A 24,042-nucleotide genomic window follows, 5' to 3' on the forward strand; every position below is an offset into this window, starting at 1 on the left:
AGAGAAAGCAAGAGTGCCACCACCCCTTATTGCTGTAAATTTATCTGAAATTCCACTATTACTGTCATTCTTCCTCAGTCTTTTGGAGATAGAGGCACCAGAGTTAAATTAGAGCATTTATTCCCAGGAGGGGTAAGGATAACACATTATTCAAACTCATTCTGAAATCCTATTTCTTCTAAGAAATGAATCTTCTGACTCATTGGATAGGTAGTTATAATGAACATGTGTTCCTATTCATTGCCAGCACCACTCCCAGCCCCCAAGTTCATTCTTTTGTCTATGCATAGAGGAGATGCCTCTTATCAGATACTCTACTTGTTTAATTGATGACTGTGTACCTGTAACTTAGATATTAAATTTCAAGGGTGACAGGGGTTAGAAGCCAAGCCTTAAGTAGATAGGTACTGCTGAGGATCAAGTGGAGATGTGTGGGGTGAGCTTCCATGGACCCAGCTGGCACCTGGGAGCTAGCTGCCATTTTGGTCTTGGCTCTCTCATGGCTCTGGGAGTCAGCCGTGGGCCTTTCTGGCACCCATGTCATGTCTGTGTAATTCTCCCACACAACAGGAAGATAGGACCCCACATGCCTTGGCGCCATGCCAGAGTGTGGGCTGCAGCAGGACCAAGGTCGTTAGTCAGATCTGGCACCAGCACTCTGTGGATGCTGGAGAACCTTGAGAGGTTAGGCAGGTATCCAGAGGCAGAGCAGGAATCCAGCCAGGACAAAATGGGCAAGTAGGGCTTAAGGGTCAGATGAGGTGGTGGGGAGAATTGGAGAAGGGAGGGAAGGTTTGAGGTGTTGGTCCTTTTTTTTTTTTAGATTTATTTTTTTTATTATTTATTTATTTATTTATTTCTCTCCCCTTTCCCCCTACCCCGGTTGACTGTTCTCTGTGTCTCTTTGCTGCGTCGTCTTCTTTGTCCACTCCTGTTGTTGTCAGCGGCATGGGAATCTGTGTCTCTTTTTTTGTTGCATCATCTTGTGTCAGCTCTCTGTGTGGGCGGTGCCATTCTTAGGCAGGCTGCACTTTCTTTCGCTCTGGGCAGCTCTCCTTACGGGGCGCACTCCTTGTGTGTGGGGCTCCCCTACGCGGAGGACGCCCCTGCATGGCAGGGCACTCCTTGCGCTCATCAGCACTGCACATGGGCCAGCTCCACACGGGTCAAGGAGGCCTGGGGTTTAAACCGCTGACCTCCCATGTGGTAGACAGACACCCTAACCACTGAGCCAAGTCTGCTTCCCCAGATTTATTTTTTATTTATTTCTCTCCCCTTCCCTGTGCCCGCCCCCCAGTCGTCTGCTCTCTGTGTCCATTCGCTGTGTGTTCTTCTGTGACCGCTTCTATCCTTATCAGCGGTACCGGGAACCTGTGTTTCTTTTTGTTGCATTATTCGCGCTGGGCGGCTCTCCTTACAGGGCACACTCCTTGTGCGTGGGGCTCCCCTACGTAGGGGACACACCTACGTGGCACAGCATTCCTTGCGCGCACCAGCACTGCGCATGGGCCAGCTCCACACGGGTCAAGGAGGCCCAGGGTTTGAACCACAGACCTCCCATGTGGTAGGCGGACACCCTATCCATTGGACCAAGTCCGCTTCCCAAGGGATTGGTCTTGACAGTCAAAGTAAGTTAAAGAACTGAAGTATGTCAAGGACAGCAGGGTATAATGGATCATGTATACTGGACAAGGAAAAAAGAGACCTGGGAGCTAGCCCAACCTAGCCCCACCTCGATGTGTGATCTGGGAACTTACCTCTTCCCATGTTTTTCTGGTCTCAGTCTCCTCACTGTAAAGTGAGAGTGCTGGTCTAAGATGCTCTAAAGTCTCTTTCAATGGTAAAATCTTTGGGGCTTGAAGGTCCATGAATTATATTTTCAGTCCTGGAGGAGACCTTAGAGATCTAGAAGATGTAGAGTACCAACTGTGCTGCTAATGGGAGTGACCCAGGAATTCCAATATTTTCCAGCATTACAAAAATAATAAACAAAATTATATATTTACTTAAAAAGAAGTCACAACAGATCACTTGAACTGCAGTTTGATAATGGAGTTTAGAGGAAATATAATAAAAATTGTTCTTTGTAGTAAAAAGGTAGAAAGAGCCAATCAAATTCAACCCCCTCATTTTATGTATGAAGAAAACAGGATCTGGAGAGGGAGAATCATTTTGCCCAAGCACACCTAACAACTTAGAAGCAGAACAAGAACCAGAAGCCTCCAGTTTTCTAACAAGCTGGGTTCTGAGTTTTCACTGCTCTAACTGCCTATCCACCACCAGCTCATATGCCAACATGGCTTATAGAGAATAGGACATGAGCTTTTGAAAAATGTTCTAGCCTTCCTTTCTCTAATGAATAGAAGGCAGTTTGATCTGGCAACTTTTCCTTCTAGCAGTTCCAGATTTAGGTGACTTAAAGTGAATCAATCCAGTAGCACCAGAGGGAAGAGCCACGCTGCTGCCAGGGTTCCAGGGGTGGATATATGGATGTGTGGGTATGAATGAATTGAGTCAGAAAGTCCTAGGTGTTTCCTATGGGAAGAGCATGGTCTCTACAAAGCCTAAAAGGCAGCTATTTGAAGGAATAGGGAGAGTTAAGGTTTGTGAATGAAAGGGTTTGGCTATGAATCTGGATCAACTACTGCTGATCTTGAGTAAATAAACTCCCTGGACCTCAGTTTCTTCCCTTATAAAATGTGAATGACAGGAGATGGGGAGAGGTGTACACTAGATGTTTGCCATAGACTTTTAACCCTGATACTGTAAGAATGCACACTTCACTTCTTCATTATCGAACTGTTCCAGTCTTTCATTGGTGAAGGGTCTGGTCTTTGATAAGTACTAAGTCCCAGAAATACTGTGTTTGTCTATCCTCCATCCCATGACTATCTAAATCTTCTTCAAGAACAGCTCCTCCATTCATGACCTTCCCTGCTCAAACTCTAATGACTCTATTCTGCCTAAAATTTCTTCCTTGGCATTTGAGCTTCCATGGCTTGGACCCATGTCCTATCCTATTCAGCTTCATCTTTTGCCAACTTTCATAGATGTTTAAAGAGACCCAAATTTCAATCCAAACTTCACCTTTTTGCAGCTCTGTGACTTTAGGCAAGTTACCTACCTTCTCTGAGTCTCATATATAAAATGAAGATAATAAAGTATGGGGAAGCAGACATGGCCCAATGGATAGGGCGTCCGCTTACCGCATGGGAGGTCCGCGGTTCAAACGCCGGGCCTCCTTGACCTGTGTGGAGCTGGCCCACACGCAGTGCTGATATGCGCAAGGAGTGTCGTGCCATGCAGGGGTGTCCCCCGCGTAGGGGAGCCCCACGCACAAGGAGTGCGCCCTGTAAGGAGAGCCGCCCAGCGGGAAAGAAAGGACAGCCTGCCCAAGAATGGCACCGCACACACAGAGAGCTGACTCAACAAGATGACAACAACAAAAAGAAACACAAATTCCCAGTGCTGCTGATAAGGATAGAAGCAGTCACAGAAGAACGCACAGCAAATGGACACAGAGAGCAGACATGGGGTGGGGGGGAGAAATAAATAAATAAATAAATATTAAAAAAAAAATAAAGTACCTAGTTTATCAGTTTGATATGATGGTTTGATAATACACCATTAAAATTGAGTAGGTACTCAATGAATATTAGTTCATTTTCTCTCCCTTCCCCAATTAAACCATATGTTACTTGAGGATAGAGATTATATACCTTTTTTATATCCTCAAAGTGCACAGCAGAAAAAATGCTCAAGAAGTATTTGTTTGATGAATTGATATTTTGTCTGCCTATTCCATAAGTTGTCTTAGACAAGCTGAAACATGTGCTTTTCCTTTGCAGTTTGCCCAGCTGGTGGCCATCTACAAGACCCTGGGAGGAGAAAAGTTCCCACTCATTGAACAGACATACTACCCAAACCACAAAGAGATGGTAGGTGTTGAGTGGATCCTTTATAATCTCTGTGCCATTTCCACTATGAGCTTAACTACATGGTGATCACAGGTCTCTGATGAGGACCTCATCATCTCATCCCTGAAGACTTTGTTGGGGTTAGTTTGTGGGCCGCTTTGTGGGGCTAGGGTGGCTGGATTTTAGCTAACAATCCCTTGTCTTCCAAATCTGGAGACAAAATAAGGAAAAGCAGAAACAAGCAATTTATCAAACAGAAGATCCCACTGCTTCATGCCACAGTACTAGCTCTGCCATGTTTCTCTGGACAAGTTACATTCCCTCACTGTATGTTAGTTTCCCAATAAGAGAGTCAAAATTGGCATATTCTCCCCAACAAAGGTATCTAATATGGCACTTACAAAATTTAAGTGAGATTCTTTAAACAATAGCCTTCTGGAAAACTGTGAAGCATTCCTTAGATGTAAGGTGTTGTTCCTGTTATTATTTACCAGACTTTTCCATTCCCTTGGCTTCCTCAAGGTTGTGAGAAGGCTGGGATTAACACTATGCCTTCTTTGAGGCCATCCTAGGATGTCAGAAGGAGCAGAAACATGGAATGGTTGGTTGGTAAAGAGCTATTGCTAATGTTTTCCCTCCAGGGCAACCTGGAACTCAAACTCCCTTCTTCCTACCTGTGCCCACATCCTCTGCTCCATGCTTGTGTGGTTAGTTAGCAATCCTGCCTAATCCACCAATAGAGACTCTCTGTCATAGTGTTCTAAGTATTATACTCTGGAACAAATGTCATATTTTTCCCCCTACCACACCCTTCTCCAAAAGGAATCTCCAATTGCACCATTTCTGTGAATTGAGAGCCTTCTTATGGAATATTGTGCATGGCCCTGTTCATAACAAACCACAGATAGAACCTTGGCCTTTAAAATAAGTATCTCCTTCATCTTTGCCAGAGTTTCCCCAGGGAGAGGCTCTGAAATTTTAAACCCCTGTCGTGAGGACAATATCAGGGCTTCCCCTTTCAGAGCAAGCCAGGAAGTCTTGCAGAGACCAAGGAACCCTGAGAAGCTTCTGCTTAGAGATCTCAGGGAGTCCAGGTCACAGTGGTAAAGGTGCTGAGATAAAGGATGAAGGAGCTCCCTCGGGATCAAAGCCAGCTTTCTCCTACTGTACCATTTAGACAGGGCTGGCCACTGAAAAAAATTGCAACAATTTAAAGTGTATTCCCCTTCTACCATCCTTTTCCCCTAAGGCCCCTTTTGTTATTTCTACCTGTCTCCCATCCAAAATTTGCCCTCAATAGAGGACCTCATACGATCTCTCTGAAGTGTCAAAAACTGATGGAGAGATTTCATTTCTAAAAGGTTAAGCCCTTTTTGTTTAAAAAAACTCTGATTTGGGAGCAAAGACTCATAGAGAAATCTAGTAGAGAAGAACTTTCTCAAAGTGGCAGATGGAAACCTTATGAACATCAGTTGAGGTTACTGGGGATAGTTAACCTGGAAAGACAATTCCTAAGTCTATTCTTGTCCAGAGAGGTATGCTAATTCAGTTGGACTCTCTACCAGGAATGGTATAGATAGCTTCCAGGATGAAAAGGGAGGTTAGGCCTTTCTACCTCTCATACTGAGTGACTCTTTGTCCCCCAAATCATTCCCCCAAACAGATGATAATAAATCAGAGGATAAGGATGAGTTGAGGCAGGAGAGATAGAGGATACACAGCCATAATATGTTCCTCCATTCTCCCAAGTCACTCTATTTATGATCCAGTCAACACAACCCTCTGATTTTGTACATCACAAGGCTACACCTCCTCATATGTATAATAGTCACCATTTCTCCCCAATTAGATCAGTTAAGACAAAGAAAAATACATTTTCTTGGGGAGAAAAGGGAATAGTCCTGGCTTTGACAAATGAACTGTGCCAGAATCAAGGGAAAACTCTCAGTAACAGGCATATGCTAGACTAATGGGATTTGAGAGGCAAGGGAGAAGGGCTGATGGCAGGACAGAAAGGGCCTGCTATCTTCCTTAGCCCTTGACAGGTTCTGGGCTAGCATCTTAGACATAAGCTGTGACATGCCCCATCCCTGCCCTAACCATGGCCAGCTGTCCACTTGATACTTCCCATTGGCTGGCAGCAGTAAGGCAGGTGGTGATGGCCAAAGTTCTTGAGGGGAATGAGAACTAGGTTGGTCTTCAGGATTCTTGAAGGGATGTGTTGGTTACTGGTCTCTTTTAGGGCAGGATGATGTCAACAAACTCCTTCCTGAGGGGCAAGTGGCCCCGGTACCAGCTGCAGGTTCCATCAACATGCTTCATGCAGACATAATGCTGGGCCTGGTACCCGTAGAGCTTCCGCTCCAATAGCCAGTCTGTCCAGAGGCACTCATTGGGGGCCGAGATGGTACAGGACACTGTGTAGCAGGTAGTGATCTAGAGTCATGGCCACATAACACCAAAATGAGAAGGATCCCTCCACTTGTAAGGTACTTCTTTTTCCATTACTGCCTTTCAGACTTCTTTATAGCCCATATTAAATGTCCCCTGCATTATGAAGCTTTTCCTAGTCCCCATTTCCCCTTCTATAGTGCTCCTCACATGCAATATTACCTCCCTCATGACCTCTCTGGAGTCAGACATACCTAACGGTCCTTACTCTACCACTGACCTTGAACAAATCACTTCACTTTCCAGAGCTTTAATTTCTTCAGTTTAAAATGGAAATCTTATTTCTGCAAAAATTTGTTATAAAGACTAAATTAACTATTTTTTAAATAAAGTGACCATTATAGGGCCTGACAAAGAGTAGGCACTCTTTAAATGGCCTTTGCATTACTATTATGAGATAGTCTGCCTTACTTGATGGCCACCTTCCCAGCCAAAATATAAGTACCTTGATATCGAGGACTTTGAGATCAGTTGTTACCCCCAAATTCCTACAGTGCCTGATCAAGTAGATGTACAGTGAGTGAATAAATGGATTCACACATGAAAGAAAGCATGATGTGAGACTGCAAGGCTTGAGACACCCTCCACCTCCACCAATGGGCCTTGAAAATGAATAGTCCCTTACTTGGCAGCCACAGTTCAGGTGGTAGTGATGATTCAGACTTTCCTTCTGCAACAAGGACAGGTTCTCCCAGGGCTCGATGTAGTTGCACAGATGGACGAAGACTTTTCCATCATTAAGAACCTGACCTTCAGAGGGAGATGAAAGGAAGATGAGTATGAGGCTCAGTCTGATCCTGGAGCTCCAGGGGCCCAGGTCCTGAAAGAGCCCAGAACTGCAGACTCTCCAATGGCTTTTTGGTGGCAGTGGTATCATTGGGCTCAGTGAAGGGACCAGACAAACCTCTATAATCTTAATATCAAAAAAAGTGACAGAGTATGCTTGTATAGGAGAGAATTGTGGTATCTAGTATTCATATCAAGTTAAAGGCCTTTTCCTTTAGCATGGTAGAGAGAAGAGCATGGGGTCTGAGGTCAGACCCTGGGTGGGATCCCCTTCTTTTCTATCATTTACTAGCTGTGTTACCTTCAGAAAGTCATTTAACCTCTCCTCTGGAAGTTGAAAATAATAAAGTTGCTGTAAGGATTAAATGAGAGAATATCTGTAAAGTTCCTAGCATAGTTCTAGACCCCAAGAAGATGTTTAATATGTAATTGATCCCTTCTCCTTTCAACCCTTCCCAGTATCTATACAGATCAGTCTTCTGCCCCATGGATTCCTATCGTGGCATCTTTCCCCTTCCCCATAGGAATTCCCCCTTTCTTTACTTATCAAGGTCCTTCCCATCTTTCAAGGACCACCTCATCCTCAAAGCCATCCCTGACCACTCTAGACCATACCTTTCTTAGAACCTTAGTAACTCAATCGTTTACCCACTGACCTGGTACCAGCAATACAGAAATAAATTTGACAGGATAAGTCAGGAAAAATTACACTACTGTGTTATTTTTTCCAAAAGAACAAGGAAAACTCAATTATCTGTCTATGGAGGGGGTGGTGGGCCAGGAAGGTGTCAAAGAAAAAATGAGTTGGGCCTTGAAGAGATGAGTAGTTCACCTGCCAGACAAGTTGGAGGAAAGGACTTCTGGACATTGGGACTATCCTATGCAAAGGCAGAGAGGCAGACCCCAGCAGAACACTGCAAATAATTTAGTTCAGCTCTAGGGGACGAGAGGAGTTGGAACTGTCACTGAAAAGTGGAAGCAAATGAAGCTGGAGAGGTCAGCAGTGTTCAGCTCACAAAGGACTTTCAACATTAGGTGAAGGAGTTCATACCTTCTCCTAAAGGGTATGGGCACCACTGGTGACTTTTCAGTAGACTTGTGTTTTGTCATTACACCTCTACCCACCTTCCCTTAGATCTTGACCTCCTTGAGGACAGAGACCATGCCTCCTGCTTCCCCTGATACACCTCAGTGCCTTGAGAGGGCTAGACACACAGCAGGTAGATTTGTAGGAAGGAGGTCAGGTAACAGAAATTAGAAAGGCCTGGTCTGCCAGTCCTAGGAACTGAGGGCTCAGTGGCTTGCCCTGCCTCTGTGTCTCCCATCCAGAGACTCTCTAGGTCAGCCCCATTTCACATCCTCAGACTGGGGAGCCTCTACCTTTCCAGCGTCCAATGCCTATCACTTCCCAAAAGCCATGTCTGGACTGTGAATTCTTTGGAGACTGCAATTTGTTACTGAATCTCCACTCTCTAGTCCAAGGCCTGGCATTCAATAGATACTCATTCATTGCCAAATGGTTGGATGGATAGATAGTGGAATTTGTCTTCTGATCTTCCACCTGCTATGCTTTTTCTTTTCCTCTCTCTTTCTAAGTCTTTTTCAACCATTAGGGCCAGTTTAAAACTTACTTACACAATGAAATCTTCCCTAATCATTCACAACCACACAAAAACTTCTTTCCCTGAATTCCAAATAATTTAGTGTTACATTCATTCACATATGGAGTCATGTTCTTGTGTGTGGTTGTGTGATTCTTTAACTGTTCTATTTCAACCAATGCAGTATGGAAGAGACCTGCCCAGGCCCAGGTTTCATGGAGATAGAACCATGGTAGACTAAAGACTCCTAATTGAGAACTATGCTTTGCTGTACTCCCAGAGTTGGTCCTGGGGGTGAGTTAAACACACATGCTATGAGCCGAGAGTATGACCTAATGTGGCTATCCAAAGCTAATACCATCATAGGCTGTGGTAACTGTAATGCAGGGGTATCTGCACACCTAAAGTCCTCATTTACTCTGTGAGGCTAAGGCCTCTTGTGTACATTTCTGGATCCTGTGCTATAGCCCATTTGAGAAAGTGGCCAGGGTAGGAATGGGTCTGGGAACCATGGCTCACAGGAAGAGTTCATCTTGGAGAAAAGCAGACCAGAGCAGGTCTCTGAAGGGCCATCATAGGGCAGAGGGCAGAACTGAGCCCACAAAGGGCAGATTCAGAGGTACAGATTTTAACTCAAGATACCAAATAATTCATATCAATCGAAACTGTATAAAAATGGAATCAGCCATACTAGGCTGGGAGAGGGGTCTGTCCTTCAAATGTTGAAGCAGTGGCCACTGTCAGGGTGTGAGGATTTTTCTATTGAACGGGCGATTATCAAGGCTCCTCCCAACTCAAAAGATACCCCACAGCCAGAAACCTGCCTCTCACTAACACTGCTCTGTTTTTTTCCTAAGTAATGCTACCTGGTTCAGCCTACTGCCTGAGGAAGGCCGGTGGCTTCTCCCTGACTGCCTTCATCAGGACAGAATCTACTAAGCCTAGTGGCTGGTCTTTAACTTACCAGTCAAGAGATACTGCTTCTGGCTGTTGGCTTCTAGTTTCACACCACAGAGAGAGGAATCGAAAGGTGTATAGATATACTGAACATCCTTGACTTTCTCAAAACCTTTAAACATCTGAAAGGTAATTACATAAAAAGCAATATTAGGTCAGTACATGTACCTTATATCTTTTACACACAAAAATTTCTCAGTCTAAAAAATTAAGCAAAAGGCTAGTTTAGGAATTGGTGCACACAGATGGCCCAGCAGGGTCGTTTCTGTCTTAAAAATCTAAACCTTAAGTTATTCTATTGAGAGGGCCCCAATGCACAGACAGCTGTGGGACAAGATGGACATAGAGGCCCCATCCAACATTGTCACTCAGGTTTTGTGGCCCCTGCTCCCACATCTCATCCACTTCCACTTCAGCTTCTATACCAAGGATTACCAAGGCAGGCAGCCTGAAACCTACCAGCCCCACCCCTCCCAGAACACAGGCCCCACTCCTCCAACAGCCCAATCAGGGTAAATGCCTTGACCTGCCCCTATGTACCTTTATCTGTTTGATTTCATACCGGATCATTTTTTGGGTGTCATCAGGGTCTACACTGGCAGGAACTACCTTCTCACTGGAGATTTTGGCCCGGATCACTGCACAGGAAGAGAAAAAGGAATCTGCAGCAACCTGTGGGAGCAGACCATTTGGGATCTGCATGATTCTGGAACTCCCAGAGGATTTTTATAGGGGAATTGTTGGTTTAGGCAGCTTTGGGTTATGGGAAGGAGGGATGTGTGTGAAAGTGAGACCTGGTAACTCTTCCTCTGAAGTCGCTCCTCCTACTGGGAATCCTGCAACCTCTATATTTTTTCTGCCTTTTTGAGACCATTTGTTTTGAGAGCTCTAGTTCTCCATAGCCCTGTGTTGCAGCAGGGTGGAGGTTGGAATCAGGGTAGAAGAAAGAGCGTAAGCCCCTTGAGGACAGTAAGTGTGCAGTTCATCTATTGATGTAGTCCACGGCCTCAACCAGAGCCTACCCAGATTTGATACTGCTAAATGTTTATTGAATTAACAAATGTTCTGACCCTGCACTGAGGCAGTTCATTTCTTGCCATTTGGGTATTAGTCAAAACTATTTATGAAGTCTCTCCTCTGTACCTGGCCTTGGTAGGCCACGGATGTGATTAAAACAGGGTCCCCATCCTATACTCTTGTTCTAGTGGAGAATACACGTGTAAAGAATGACAGCATAGTATAGTAAGAGCACAGAGATATTAGAGAAGCTGTGGGAGCACCAAGGAGGTAAATAAATGGAAAGAAGCTTTAAAGAGGAGTGTACATCTGAGTTAAGCCTTGAAGGATGAATAGGAATTTCCCAGGAATTTAAAGGTCAGTGCTGGGGCAGAGGGGAGGCATTCCAGGCAGAAGGAAAAGAAAGGGCAAAAAGTGTGTTGGGGTGGGATCACTGTGGCAACAGGTTTCAGGTCTGGGCACAGAGACAGGGTGTTGTACACTACCCCTCTCTCCACCCTCACTCCACACCAACTCCAAATCTCTGGATAGCTCTGGTGAGTTTTCTCAGTGACACTTTAAGTGCACAGTTATTGCACTGTGGTGGGGGAGGGGAGTTGCTATGGAGGCCCCTCACAGGATCTTTATTTTCTTACAAACAGGCCAGGCTCTGATTGCAAGGTTGCTATGGCTCCCGGCCCTCCCCAACCCATTAGCCCCAGCAGGAGGCAACCTGTGTAGAATTTGAGCTCCTTCCTTTTCCTCTGACCACAGCTTAGCCCCATTCCAACCCCCACTCTATCCCCCCACCCACGCTGTGGACCTCGCGGGCCTCCTGACTCACCAAGCACTGAGTGGCAGATGTGCTGCTGGGGATGCGCGGGGGCGCAGCTGCACGCCTCACCCATCCCCGGGGGCCGCAGCAAAACCAGCAACCGCAGCAACAGCGCCCAGCCAGGCGCGGTCCGGGGACCTCGGTGCATGACACGGCAAATGAGCCTTGCGGGACTGTCGATTCAAACAGGCCCTCCAGGACTCTTTCTGAACGTTTCGCCCCTCGCCCCAGGCTTTATGGAATGGCCCTAGGGCCAATCCTGCCCGGATGGACTCCGCCCTCCCCTGGCACTAGGCCACTCGTGGCTGCAGGACCTGAGGTCCTCCTAACCGGCAGGCTCAGTAAGATGAAGCGGGAAGCCAGGAAAGAGGACCCTGGCCTCTATTTCCCTGTCTGAGCAATTCAGTCGTCTACTTCCAGAAAGCCAGGCACTGGGAGAGGGGACAGTGTCACAGGCAGAAAGACAGAAAGAGTGACAAAGACAAATGCATGGGAGCAAAAAACAGAGGGATTGTGATTCAGGCAAAAGGAATAAGAGTGAGGAAAGACAGAGACAGAAACAGTGAGACAAGTGGAGTCAGAGAGAGGCAAACAGAATTACAACAGGCAAAAGAGACAGTGACAGAGAAGGACGGACCTCTTGCTGAGCAGCACACTGGAAAAGAGGCAAGCTACTCAGGGCTTCTTTCAGCTGCAGGAAGTGTTTTCAATGCCCTATTTATGAGGTTCCAAAGCAACAGCAAATAGTAATGGAAGAGGACAGAGAAAGTTGGGGTGTGTGTGTGTCTTGGCTCTGTCAGCAGGGGGGTGGGGAGGGATGTCAGAGAAAGCCAGTGCTTTAGAAACCCTTTCCCATACCCAGAGCCTTGACTCTGCCGATGACTGGGGACAGTGCTCGTGGCAGGGGCTTAAAACACAGGGTATTCCATCACTTAGGGCAAACCTGGGTCTTCAAAGCCCTCTCTGTACCTGTGACTACACTAATTGCCTTCTTAACATGCTGCTCACTTGAGACTGCCCTGTTTGTAGAAGGTGGGGCAGCTTCGAAAACAAAAAAGAAAGGTATTTGGGGTCCTTGTGACTGGAGCCTTGACCACTTTCTTTGACAGGCACCAAATAAAAAGGGACTCATGGGGTTCTTCCTGTAGAATGTTTCCACACTGGAAGCTGTGAGGAAGGTATGAAGCTGGGTTCTGATTCTCTGTATCACTAGGTAGCTTCATAACATTTGCCTCTCTGAGCATCAATTTCTTCACCATAAAATAGGATTGAACTATATGATTTCTAAGGTCCCTTGAAGCTCTTTCCACCAGCCTTAACTAGCCTCAGCCAGGAATGCTAAAATCCTTAGGTACTTCCAAGTCTCTAAGGTCATATTTAGGTTCCCATGGGAATCTAACTTTTCATCAGGGTCAACATTTCCTTCAAAGGGCGTATTTTTGTTTTCATGGTGGTAGTAGTGTTTGAAAAGAAGGAAGTTGAAAGAGAGGTGAGTCTGACTGAGAAAGATAAGATTTGGTGTCCAGGTTGGTTCTTTATACAACTCCAGACTGAGACAGTCATGTGTATTGATGGAAGAGTCTTCATAAAGCATCCAGTCCAGGGTCCTCATTTGGCAGATGTGAAGACCAAGGCTTACTGATAGAAAGTGAATTTAGTAGCAGAGAAGACTAGAATGTGAGTCTTCTGACATCCAGTCGAGTGGCCCTTCCACTCCACCATGCTACTTCTTCCATCCCCATTTTGTAACAGCTCGAAATCCTGCCTTTGAAGGGTGGTTCTCGGTTAAGATGGCTCTAGGTTTCTTTGTTAAAACTTGGTACCTCAAGGTGGAGGTTATTCTCTTAAAGATCTCTTTTGAATTCTTATATCAACCCTCTTCTAATCCCAAAGCTGGGTAGTAGGTCTTAGCATAAAAAGCTGTGTTTGGTATGGGTTTGGAGTGTAACTGCTCAGTGAAGAATGTGTGAAAGAAGAGAAGGGCCAGGTTGAGTACAGGAATGCTGGACACTTGAAGAGAGGAGGAAAGCACTAAGAAATGGGAGAGACATAAAGTGAGGTTTATTGGGTTATAATTTATATACAGTAAAATTTACTCAATCAAAGATGCAACTTTTAATTCTCTTTGGCTGAGGGCCAGTCCTGTTTGGATTTTGTCTAATGCAGAGAAGGTTGAAGCAACAAGTTTTAAGTTGTAGAGAGTAGCATCTAGGATTCCTGCTTTACTTCTCATATGCTGTGTGATCTTAGGTAAATCTTAGGTAAATCACTGTACTCTAAGAGACTTTTTCCATTTGTAAAGCAAGTACATTGGGCTATTCTTTACGAACCCTTCCAAGGGTATTCCCAGGAAAAATATTTGTGAGATACTATACACTCTGACCAATTCATTCCTTTCTCCTCTGCTTCCAGCTGACACTGCCCACGTTCCCTGTGGTGGTGAAGATTGGCCACGCTCACTCAGGCATGGGCAAGGTAAGGCAGAGGGGCCTACTGGATTCTAGGGTTAGGGTCAACAAGGGTGTTTTTCAGAGAGTCCATTTGAGAGCTGCTTGTCTGCTTCTGTTACTGATTAATTATTTCCAAGGAGAAGAGTATTTGGTCCCTCTGAAGGCATGGGTATTGTCAGACCAAGCCTCTTTCTGCACGTAGAAGGGAGGCTACCTGTTTGGTCCATTGGGTCCCTTGCTGCAGTTTTGCAGTCTCTGTGTCCCAAGAAAGAAATCTCCTAGGGAAATGTGGCACCCAGATTTGCATTTGGGTTGGAAACATCTTGAGGGACATAGAGGTTCAGGGCTCTAAATATTTCCCTTTTCCCCCTCCTTTCTCTAACATTAGGTCAAAGTGGAAAATCACTATGACTTCCAGGACATTGCTAGTGTGGTGGCCCTCACCCAGACCTATGCCACAGCAGAGCCCTTCATTGATGCCAAGTATGACATCCGGGTCCAGAAGATAGGCAACAACTACAAGGCTTATATGTGAGTGGGGAGGGGTCCTGGAAGATCCTCTCCATTTTCTCCTAAGCCAGAATGGAGACTCTGAGCCTCCAGGTAGCATCCTAAACTCAGTTTTACCTCTGGCCTACAGGGCAGATAACAAAGAGAGGGTTTCATTTAAGTCAAAGATTCTTATCCTCAGTTCCTTTTAAGTTGGGGAAGGGATCTGTGAGAACTTAGATGTGAAAAAAAATTATGATTTATTTTCATTAACCTCTAAGTGAAATGTAGTATTCCCTTCAGTTATGAACATAGACAACAAACTATAATAGCAATTCATGTGACTTTGTCACCAATGTTAATCGTAGATATTTTTGTATCATACTGTAGTTATAGATATCTCCAAATACCAATTACTCTCATCACTGCTTCAAAATCGTGGTATTTATTAGACCTGACACTACATCCTGTTATTTATAAAGAAACACATAGATTACTAATCACATAATCATTTAATATTTTGATAACTCAATTTCGAACATTATTTTAAGTTGGGTTTAAGTTTATGATCCTATGTACTTTAAATCTTATACATTTCATATATCTGAGAAGGGATCCATAGGCCAAAGCATAGAAATATGATGTAAATATACAGCCCTGAAAATGCTTCAGATCGTTAAAAGCCTAGTGGTTATGAAAGGAGGTGACTTTTCCATATGCCTCTGTCCATTTGCCAGAATGAAAAGCTAAAAGTTTCTTCCATTAGAATGCAGAAAAAGAAAATATTTTAAGACCACCTGATCTTCGTTAATATACATGAAAATGTAAAAACTTTATACAGTTTTGGAAGTAATTCCCCCACATGCACACTATTTCTTTTTAAGGTTGTATTTTCTTTACAAAGAAAGAACATTATTGATATATGAATTTGCTCTTTGACAGTCAGGACTTTAGTCGACTTCAAGATTGAACAGTCTTACTTTCCCTTACCCACCCATTTCTGCTTTTCTTTCTGCTTTTTCCCCCTCACCTCTCATTTCAGTATTTATACTCCTGGAGTTAACCCTGGAGTTAGTTAGGAGTCCTTTCCCTGCACTCTTTTCCCAGAATCCCCTTCACACGCCTTTAGCCCTTTACACACGTGTGGTGTTAGTGCTGTCCTCTCCTCTGGACTCCAAGCTCCTATGAGTGAGAACACTGGAACCACTTATACATGCCCACTATTGTGTGTAACAGCAGACACAGAGTAGGCACCCAGTAAGTATTCAGAGAAGGACCCCTGTACAGAACCAAGGCATAGAAGTTTTTATTGACTAGATTCCTAATTTTTAAGTTTCTAATTTTATATTTATATCTTCCTGCTTTAGAAAGGGATTTAGAGTTATGTTAAGATTATATAAGCACAATGTAAAAATGATAATTTTATAGGCTATTATAGGGAAGCAGATATGGCTCAAGCAGTTAGGCTCCCTCCTACTACATGGGAGGTCCCAGTTTCAGTTCCCGGTGCCTCCTAAAGAAGATGAGCAAGACAGCAAGCTGATGTGATGGGCTAGTGCAGCGATCTAACACAACAAGATGATGCAATGAAGAAACACAATGAGGAAACAAAACAAGCAGGGAACAGAGGTGGCTCGAGCAATCGGGCGCCTCCCTCCCACACGGAAGGTCCAGGGTTTGGTTGTCAGTGCCTCCTAAAAAGAAGACGAGCAGACACAGGGAGCATACAATGAAAAGACACAGAGAGCAGACAGCAAGCACAAACAATGACGGGGTGGAGAATAAATAAATAAATAAAATCTTTTTTTTTAAAAAAAGAAGCTATTGTAAAAACTAACAGAAGCAGAAAAATAGATCTTTTCAGGTATTTAGGAAAACATTTCTCATATTTTAATTTTTTAGATAGACTATTTTTAGAGCAGCTTTAAGTTTACAGAAAAATGATACAGAAAGTACAGAGAGTTCCCATATGCCTCCTCTCTCCTCTCCCCAATAGTTTTTCCTATTAATAACATCTGGTATTAATATGGTACAGTTGTTTCAATTGATGAACCAATATTGATATATTATTGTTTAAACTGAAGTCTGTAGTTTACGTTAGGGTTCACTCGTGGTGTCTATGTAGAGTTCTATGGGTTTTGGCAAATGCATAATGTACCCACCATCACAGTATCATACAAAATAGTTTCACCATCCTAAAAATGCTCTGTGCTCCACCTATTCGTCCCTCCCCTTCCCCTGGAACCCTGGCAACTACTGATCTTTTTTTTGTCTCTATAGTTTTGTCTTTTCCAGAATGTCATGTGGTTGGAATCATACAGTATGTACTCTTTTCAGACTGGTTTCTTTCACTTAGTAATAGACATTTAAGTTCCATACCTGTCTTTTCAAAGCTTGACAGCTCATTTCCTTTTTTTTATCCACAAGTGTTTGTCACATGTGATATATTTTTTAAAAGTATTGATTATTTAAATTCATGCTAATGGTATAAAAGAGGATCTCTTTTTTTTTCTTTGTTTTGTAACATATAATGGTATGGAGGTAACACATTTTTTTAATCTATTCACCTATTGAAGGGCATCTTTTCTTTTTAAATATTTATTTATTATTATTTTTTTAATTACATTAAAAAAAATATATGAGGTCCCATTCAACCCCACCGCCCCCGCCCCCCACTCCCCCCACAGCAACACTCTCTCCCATCATCGTGATACATCCATTGCACCTGGTAAGTTCATCTCTGAGCATCACTGCACCCCATAGTCAATGGTCCACATCCTAGCCCAGACTCTCTCACGTTCCATCCAGTGGGCCCTGGGGGGATCTACAGTGTCCCGTAATTGTCCGTGAAGCACTATCCAGGACAACTCCACGTCCCGAAAATGCCTCCACATCTCATCTCTTCCTCCTGTTCCCCACACCCAGCAGCCCCCATGGCTACCGTTCCCACACCCATTCCACATTTTCTCTGTGGACATTGGATTGGTTTGAAGGGCATCTTGATTGCTTCCAACTTAGGGCAATTATGAATAAAGCTGCTATAAACATTTTGCCAAGGTTTTTGTGTGGACATAAGTTTTTAACTCATTTGGGTAAACCACCTAGGAGTACAATTGCTGTGTCATATAAGCCCTATGTGTAGCTTTGTCAGAAACTGCCACACTGTCTTCTAAAATGACTTTTTTACATTCCCACTAGCAAAGAATGAGAGTTCCTGTTGCTCTGCACTGTTTCAAGCAGTTTTATTGAGATATATTCACATACCATACAATCCATCCAAAGTGCATAATCAGTGGCTTTTAGTGTATTCACAGAGTTGTGCATTCATCACCACAATCAATTTTAGATCGGTGTCATTACTCCAAAAAGAAAACCCCATACCCCTTAGCAGTCACCTCTCAGTCTCTCTATCTTTCCCAATCCCTACATAACCACTAATTTAGTTCTGTCTCTATGGATTTATTTATATTTACATTTTATATAAATGGAATCATACAATATATAGTACTTCGTGTCTGGTTTCTTTCACTTAGCATAATTTTTTAAAATTACAGAAGTAGTATTACAGAAAAGTCATGTAAAATATACAGTGTTACCATACATTGCTGACACTTTGCATTAATGTGGTACCTTTGTTACGATTGATGAAAGAATATTAAAATAGTTCTATTAACTATAATCCATAGTTTACACTATGGATATACCACCCTATACCTATATACCACCCTAATATTAACATCTTGTATTAGTGTCATATATTTGTTAAAATTCATGAAAGAACATTCTTATGCTCCCAGTCCATCATCCACAGCAGAGTTCGTTGTGTTATATGGTCCCATTTTTTTAATCTCCTAACTTTCATTCTAGCAACATACATGACCTAAAACTTGCCCTTTCAACCACATTCACATAGTTCATCACTATTAATCACACTCACAATAATGTGCTTCTATCACTACTATCCATTTCCAAACCTTTACAATCAATATAAATAGAAATTATGTGCAAATTAAGCATCAGCTCCCCATTTTGTACCTCCAATCTATCCTCTGGTAACCTATATTCTAGATTCTAACTCTATGAGTTTGCTTATAATTAGCTCATATCAGTGAGATCATACAATATTTGTCCTTTTGTGTCTGGCTTATTTCACTCAGCATAATGTCCTCAGGGTTCATCCAGTGTTGTTGCATGCATCAAGACTTCATTCCTTTTTACAGCTGAATAATAGTCCATCGTACATATGTACCACATTTTGTTTATCCATTCTTCAGTTGATGGACACTTGGGTTGCTTTCATCTTTTGGCATTTGTGAATAATACCACTATGAACATTGGTGTGCAAATGACTGTTGGTGTCTCTGCTTTCCATTCTTCTGGGTATATACTTAGTCGCAGGATTGATGAGTATATAGTAATTTTATATTTAGCTTCCTGAGGAATTGCCAATTGTCTTCCACAGTGGTTGCACCATTTTACATTCCTACCAGCACTGAATGAGTATTCCCATTTGTCCACATCCTTTCCTTGTAATTTTCTGTTTATTTAATAGTGCTAGTGCGTGTGAAATATCATTGTGATTGAGTTGCATTTCTGTAATAGCTAATGACATTGAGCATTTTTGCATGTACTTTTTAACCATTTTTATATCCTCTTTAGAGAAATGTCTCTTCAAGTCTTTGCCCATTTTTTAATTGGGTTGTTTGTCTATCTATTGTAGAGTTGTATGATTTCTTTATATATTCTGGATATTAACCCTTATAAGATATGTGGTTTCCAAATATTGTCTCCCATTGGGTAGGTTGTCTTTTCACTTTTGTAACAAAGTCCTTTGATGTGCAAAAGTTTTTAATTTTGAGGATGTTCCATTTATCTATTTTTTTCTTTCATTGCTTGTGCTTTAGGTGCAAAGTCTAAGAAACCATTGTCTAACACAAGATCCTGAAGATGTTTCCCCACATTTTCTTCTAGGAGTTTTATAGGCCTGGCTCTTGTATTTAGGCCTTTCATCCATTTTGAGTTAATTTTTGTATATGGTATGAGAAAGGGGTTCTCTTTCATTCTTTTGCTGATGGTTATTCAGTTCTCCCAGCACCTTATGTTGAAGAGGCTATTCTTTCCCCATTGGGTGAACTTGTTAGCCTTCTCAGTAATCCATTGGCCATAGATGTGAGGTCAATTTTTGAACTCTCAAATTGATTCCATTAGTCAATATATGTATCCTTTTCCAGTACCATGCTGTTTTGACTACTTTAGCTTTGTAATATGCTTTAAAGTCAGGAAGTGTGAGTCCTCCAAATTTGCTCTTTTTCCAGATGTTTTTGGATTTAGGGCCCTTTACCCTTCCAAATAATGTTGGTGATTGGCTTTTCCATTTTTGCAAATAAGGCTCTTGGATTTTTATTGGGATTGTAATGAATCTGTAAATAATTCTGGGTAGAATTGACGTCTTATTTAGTCTTCCAAACCATGAACATGGAATGTTCTTCCATTTATATAGGTCATTTTTAGTTTCTTTTAGCAATGTTTTATAATTTTTCTGTGTACAAATCCTTTACAACCTTGATTAAATTTATTACTAGATATTTGATTCTTTTAGGTACTATTGTAAATGGATTTTTTTTTTCTTGATTTCCTCCTCAGCTTGCTCATTACTGATTTTAGTGTGTTAATCTTGTACCCTGCCATTTTGCTGAATTTATTTATTGGCTGTAGTAGCTTTGTTGTAGATTTTTTTGAGACTTTCTATAATGTGGGATCATGTCATGCAATTTGGGAAATTTTTTTTTTCTTTCCCATTTGGATGCCTTTTTATTTCTTTTTTCTTGCCTAATGACTCTAGCAAAAACTTCTAACACAATGTTGAATAACAGTGGTGACAGTGGGCATTCTTGTCTTGTTCCAGATCTTAGAGGGAAAGCTTTTAGTCTTCACTGTTGAGAATGATGTTTGCTGTGTTTTTCATATATGCCCTTTATCATGTTCAGGAAGTTTCCTTCTCTTCCTATTTTTCAAAGTGTTTTTTTATCAAGAAGGGATACTAAATTTTGTCAGGTGCCTTTTCTGCATCAATTGGGATCATCTTATATTTTTTCTCCTTTGTTTTGTTGACGTGATGTATTACACTAATTGATTTTCTTACATTTAAACAGCCTTGTATATCTGGGATTAGACCCACTTGATCATGGTGTATAATTCCTTTGATGTGCTGTTGGATTTTATTCACAAGTATTTTGTTGTGATTTTTCACATCTATATTCATAAAAGGAATTGATCTGTAATTTTCTTTTATTGTGGTGTTTTTAACCAGCTTTGGTGTTAGGGTGATGTTGACCTCATAGAATGACTTAGGTAGTGTTCCCTCTGTTTCACTTTTTTGGAAGAGTTTGAGAAGGATTTGGTATTAATTCTTCTCGTAATGATTAATAGAATTCACCTGTGTTTTCTCTCTTTTTTCTCTTGTCAGTCTGGCTAAGTGTTTGTCAATTTTATCGATCTTTTCAACTAACCAACTTTTGGTTTCATTTATTCTCTTTCATTTATGTCTGCTCTAATCTTTGTTATTTCTTTCCTTCTGCTTGTTTTGGGGTTATTTGCTGTTCTTTTTCTAGTTTCTCCACATGTGCAGTTAGGTTTTTGCTTTTAGCTCTTTCTTCTTTTATAATGTAAGCATTTAAGGTTATAAACTTTCCTCTCAGCACTGCTTTGCTGCATCCCATAAGTTTTGATATGTTTTGTTCTCATTTCTAATCACCTCAAGATATTTACTGAGTTCCCTTACAATTTCTTCTTTGTCCCACTGATTGTTTAAGAGAGTGTTATTTGTGGATTTTCCAGTTCTCTGCCTGGTATACATTTCCAGATTTCATTCCATTTGGTCAGAGAAGATGCTGTGAATGACTTAGGTCTTTCTAAATTTATTGAGACTTGTTTTGTGATTCAATATATGGTCTACCCTGGAGAATGATCCATGTGCGCTTGAGAAGAATGCGTATACTGTTTGGAGCGGAAAGTTTTGTATATGTCTAGTTCATTTGTTCATTTGTCATTTTATCTAAGTTCTCTGTTACCTTACTGATCCTCTATCTAGATGCTCAATCTATTGATTTGTATTTAAGTCTCCAATTGCTGTTGTAGAAGTGTTTATGTCTCCCTTCAGTTTTGGCAACGTTTGCCTCATTATTTTGGAATTGTTTTGGTTATATGCATAAAGAGTTATGATTGTTAGTTCTTGGTGCATTGTCCTTTTTATTAATTTATAGTGTCCACCTTTGTCTCTCTTTATTTTTTAAGATTTTTTAAAAATATCTATTTCTCTCCCCCCTCACCCCCCAGTTGTCTGCTCTCTGTGTCCATTCTCTGTGTGTTCTTCTGTGACTGCTTCTATCCTTATCAGCAGCACTGGGAATCTTTGTTTTCTTTTTGTTGTGTCAGCTCTCCATGTGTGGTCCCATTCTCAGGCAGGCTGCACTTTCTTTCGCGCTGGGTGGCTCTCCTTATGGGGCCCATTCCTTGCACGTGGGGCTCCCCTACATGGGGGACACCCCTGCGTGGCACGGCACTCCTTGCACAACATCAGCATTGTGTGTGGGCCAGCTGCACACGGGTCAAGGAAACCCGGGGTTTGAACCACGGACCTCCCATGTGGTAGGCGGACGCCCTGTCTTTTCGGCCACTTCCCACCTTTGTCTCTTATAACAGCTTTCGACTTAAAGTCTATTTTGTCCAATATTAGTATAATTACCCTATCTCTTTTAGGGTTACTATTTGCATAAAATGTCTTTTTCCATCCTTTCACTTTCAACCTGTTTGTATCTTTCTGTATAAGGTGAGTCTCTTGCAAACAACATATATATATATATATATAGTCGGATCATGCTTTTTTCATCTATTCTGCCAACCTATATTTTTTGATTGGGGGGGTTAATCCATTAACATTAAGTGTTTTTTTGTTTTTAAGATTTATGTATTTTGTATTTATTTCTCTCCCTTCCCCACCCCCAGTTGTCTGCTCTGTGTCCATTCGCTGTGTGTTCTTTTGTGTCCACTTTTTTTCTTGTCAGCGGCACGGGAATCTGTGTCTCTTTTTGTTGCATCATCTTGCTTTGTCAGCTCTCCATGTGTGAGGTGCCATTCTTGGGCAAGCTGCACTTTCTTTCGTGCTGGGAGGAGTGGAGCTCTCGTATGTGGGGGACACCCCTGTGTGACACGGCACTCCTTGCACACATCAGCACTGTGCGTGGGCCAGCTCCACACAGGTCAAGGAGGTCCTGGGTTTGAAACGTGGACCTCGCTTGTAGTAGGCGGATGCTTTATTCATTGAGCCAAGTCCGCTTCCCTAACATTCAGTGTTAATCCTGTAAAAGAAGTACTTACTTCAGCCATTTTGTCCTTTGGTTTTTGTATGTATTATGTTTTTTATCTCTCTTTTCCTTATTTAAACCTCCTTTTCCATATAGTTGATCTTCTGTGTTTCACTGATTCCTGTCTCATTTCTATTTATCTGTGATTATTTTAAATCTCCCTTATTTATTTATTTATTTATTTATTTATTTATTTATTTAATTCCTCTTTCTTTCCTTCATTTCTCCCTTATTTTTGAAAGACAGTTTTACCAGATAAAAAATTTTTGATTGGCAGTTTTTCTCTTTCAGTACCTTAAATATATCATACCACTTCCTCCTTGCTTCCATGCTTTCTAATGAGAATCAACACTTAGTCTTATATTTTTTCAAATATTTTTTCTGCCCCTTTTCCCATCTCTTCTCCTTCTTGAACAACCATGACACATATGTTTGTACTCTTCATGCTGTCACTCAAATCCCTGAGACATTGTTCAATTTTTTTTTTATTATTTTCTCTATCTGTTCTTCTGACTGCATGATTTCAATTGTCCTGTCTTCTAGTTCATTGATTCTTTCTTCTGCCTGTTCAAAGTTGCTGTTGTATGCCTCTAGTGTACTTTTAATCTCTACTATTGTGCCTTTCATCCCTGTAATTTCTGTTAGGTTTCCTTTTACACTTTCAAATTTTCCTTTATGCTCATACATCATCTTCTTACTATCCTTTATCTCTTTATGCATATCTTCCTTCATGTCCTTAAATTATTTAGGAGATTTGTCTGACATCTTTGATTAGTTGTACCATCTTCTGAGTCTCTTCTGACATTTGAATTTGTTCCCTTGACTGAGCCCATATTTTCCTGTTTCTTAGTGTGACTTGTAAATTTTTGTTGATGTCTAGGTATCTAATTATCTTGATGGGTTAAGTCTGAAGGTCCATTTTTCCTTCTTGTCTAGGGTTTTATTGTTGATTGGTATTGTGTTCAGGTTCTTCTTTGACCCTTGGTCTAACTTATTCTGGATCTTTAGACTAACCTGAGTTTAAATGTTCAGATTTTCTCAGCTCTTCTTCATTTGTTTCTTTCCCTGGATATGCATTGGAATTTTTAAGATTGCACTTTTTATACAATTGTTTCATCTCCAGGAGAGACCTTCTTTTCCTCTGTTCCTTCTCTAAGAACCTTGATCTGTTTTATTTGATTTTGAGCATATTTTTCT

General features: G+C 41.9%; 2 protein-coding genes across 3 annotated transcripts in view; one reads left to right on the forward strand and one right to left on the reverse strand.

Moving 5' to 3' along the window:
* The window catches only part of SYN2 (synapsin II), a 218,052-nt gene that overhangs the window by 163,884 nt on the left and 30,126 nt on the right, over positions 1-24,042 (forward strand). The window contains exons 5-7 of the mRNA XM_058288638.2: positions 3,849-3,938; positions 13,956-14,018; positions 14,382-14,524. Coding sequence (XP_058144621.1) covers positions 3,849-3,938; positions 13,956-14,018; positions 14,382-14,524 — 296 coding nt within the window. The remainder of the gene's footprint in view (positions 1-3,848; positions 3,939-13,955; positions 14,019-14,381; positions 14,525-24,042) is intronic.
* TIMP4 (TIMP metallopeptidase inhibitor 4) lies at positions 1,983-12,220 on the reverse strand. 2 transcript variants are annotated; one of them, XM_004456114.5, is made up of 5 exons: positions 11,553-12,220; positions 10,253-10,350; positions 9,720-9,834; positions 6,994-7,118; positions 1,983-6,353 (listed from the first exon to the last, which is right to left on the reverse strand). In XM_004456114.5, the coding sequence occupies exons 1-5, from the start codon at positions 11,689-11,691 to the stop codon at positions 6,156-6,158; spliced, it is 675 nt and encodes a 224-aa protein (XP_004456171.1). In that variant the 5' UTR covers positions 11,692-12,220; the 3' UTR covers positions 1,983-6,155. The 2 variants fall into 2 exon arrangements, with proteins under 2 accessions (XP_004456171.1, XP_004456172.1); XM_004456115.5 differs by having other exon boundaries at positions 6,147-6,334; positions 11,553-11,791.

This window comes from Dasypus novemcinctus, chromosome 26 (genome assembly GCF_030445035.2).
Source record: "Dasypus novemcinctus isolate mDasNov1 chromosome 26, mDasNov1.1.hap2, whole genome shotgun sequence".
Classification (NCBI taxonomy): domain Eukaryota; kingdom Metazoa; phylum Chordata; class Mammalia; order Cingulata; family Dasypodidae; genus Dasypus; species Dasypus novemcinctus.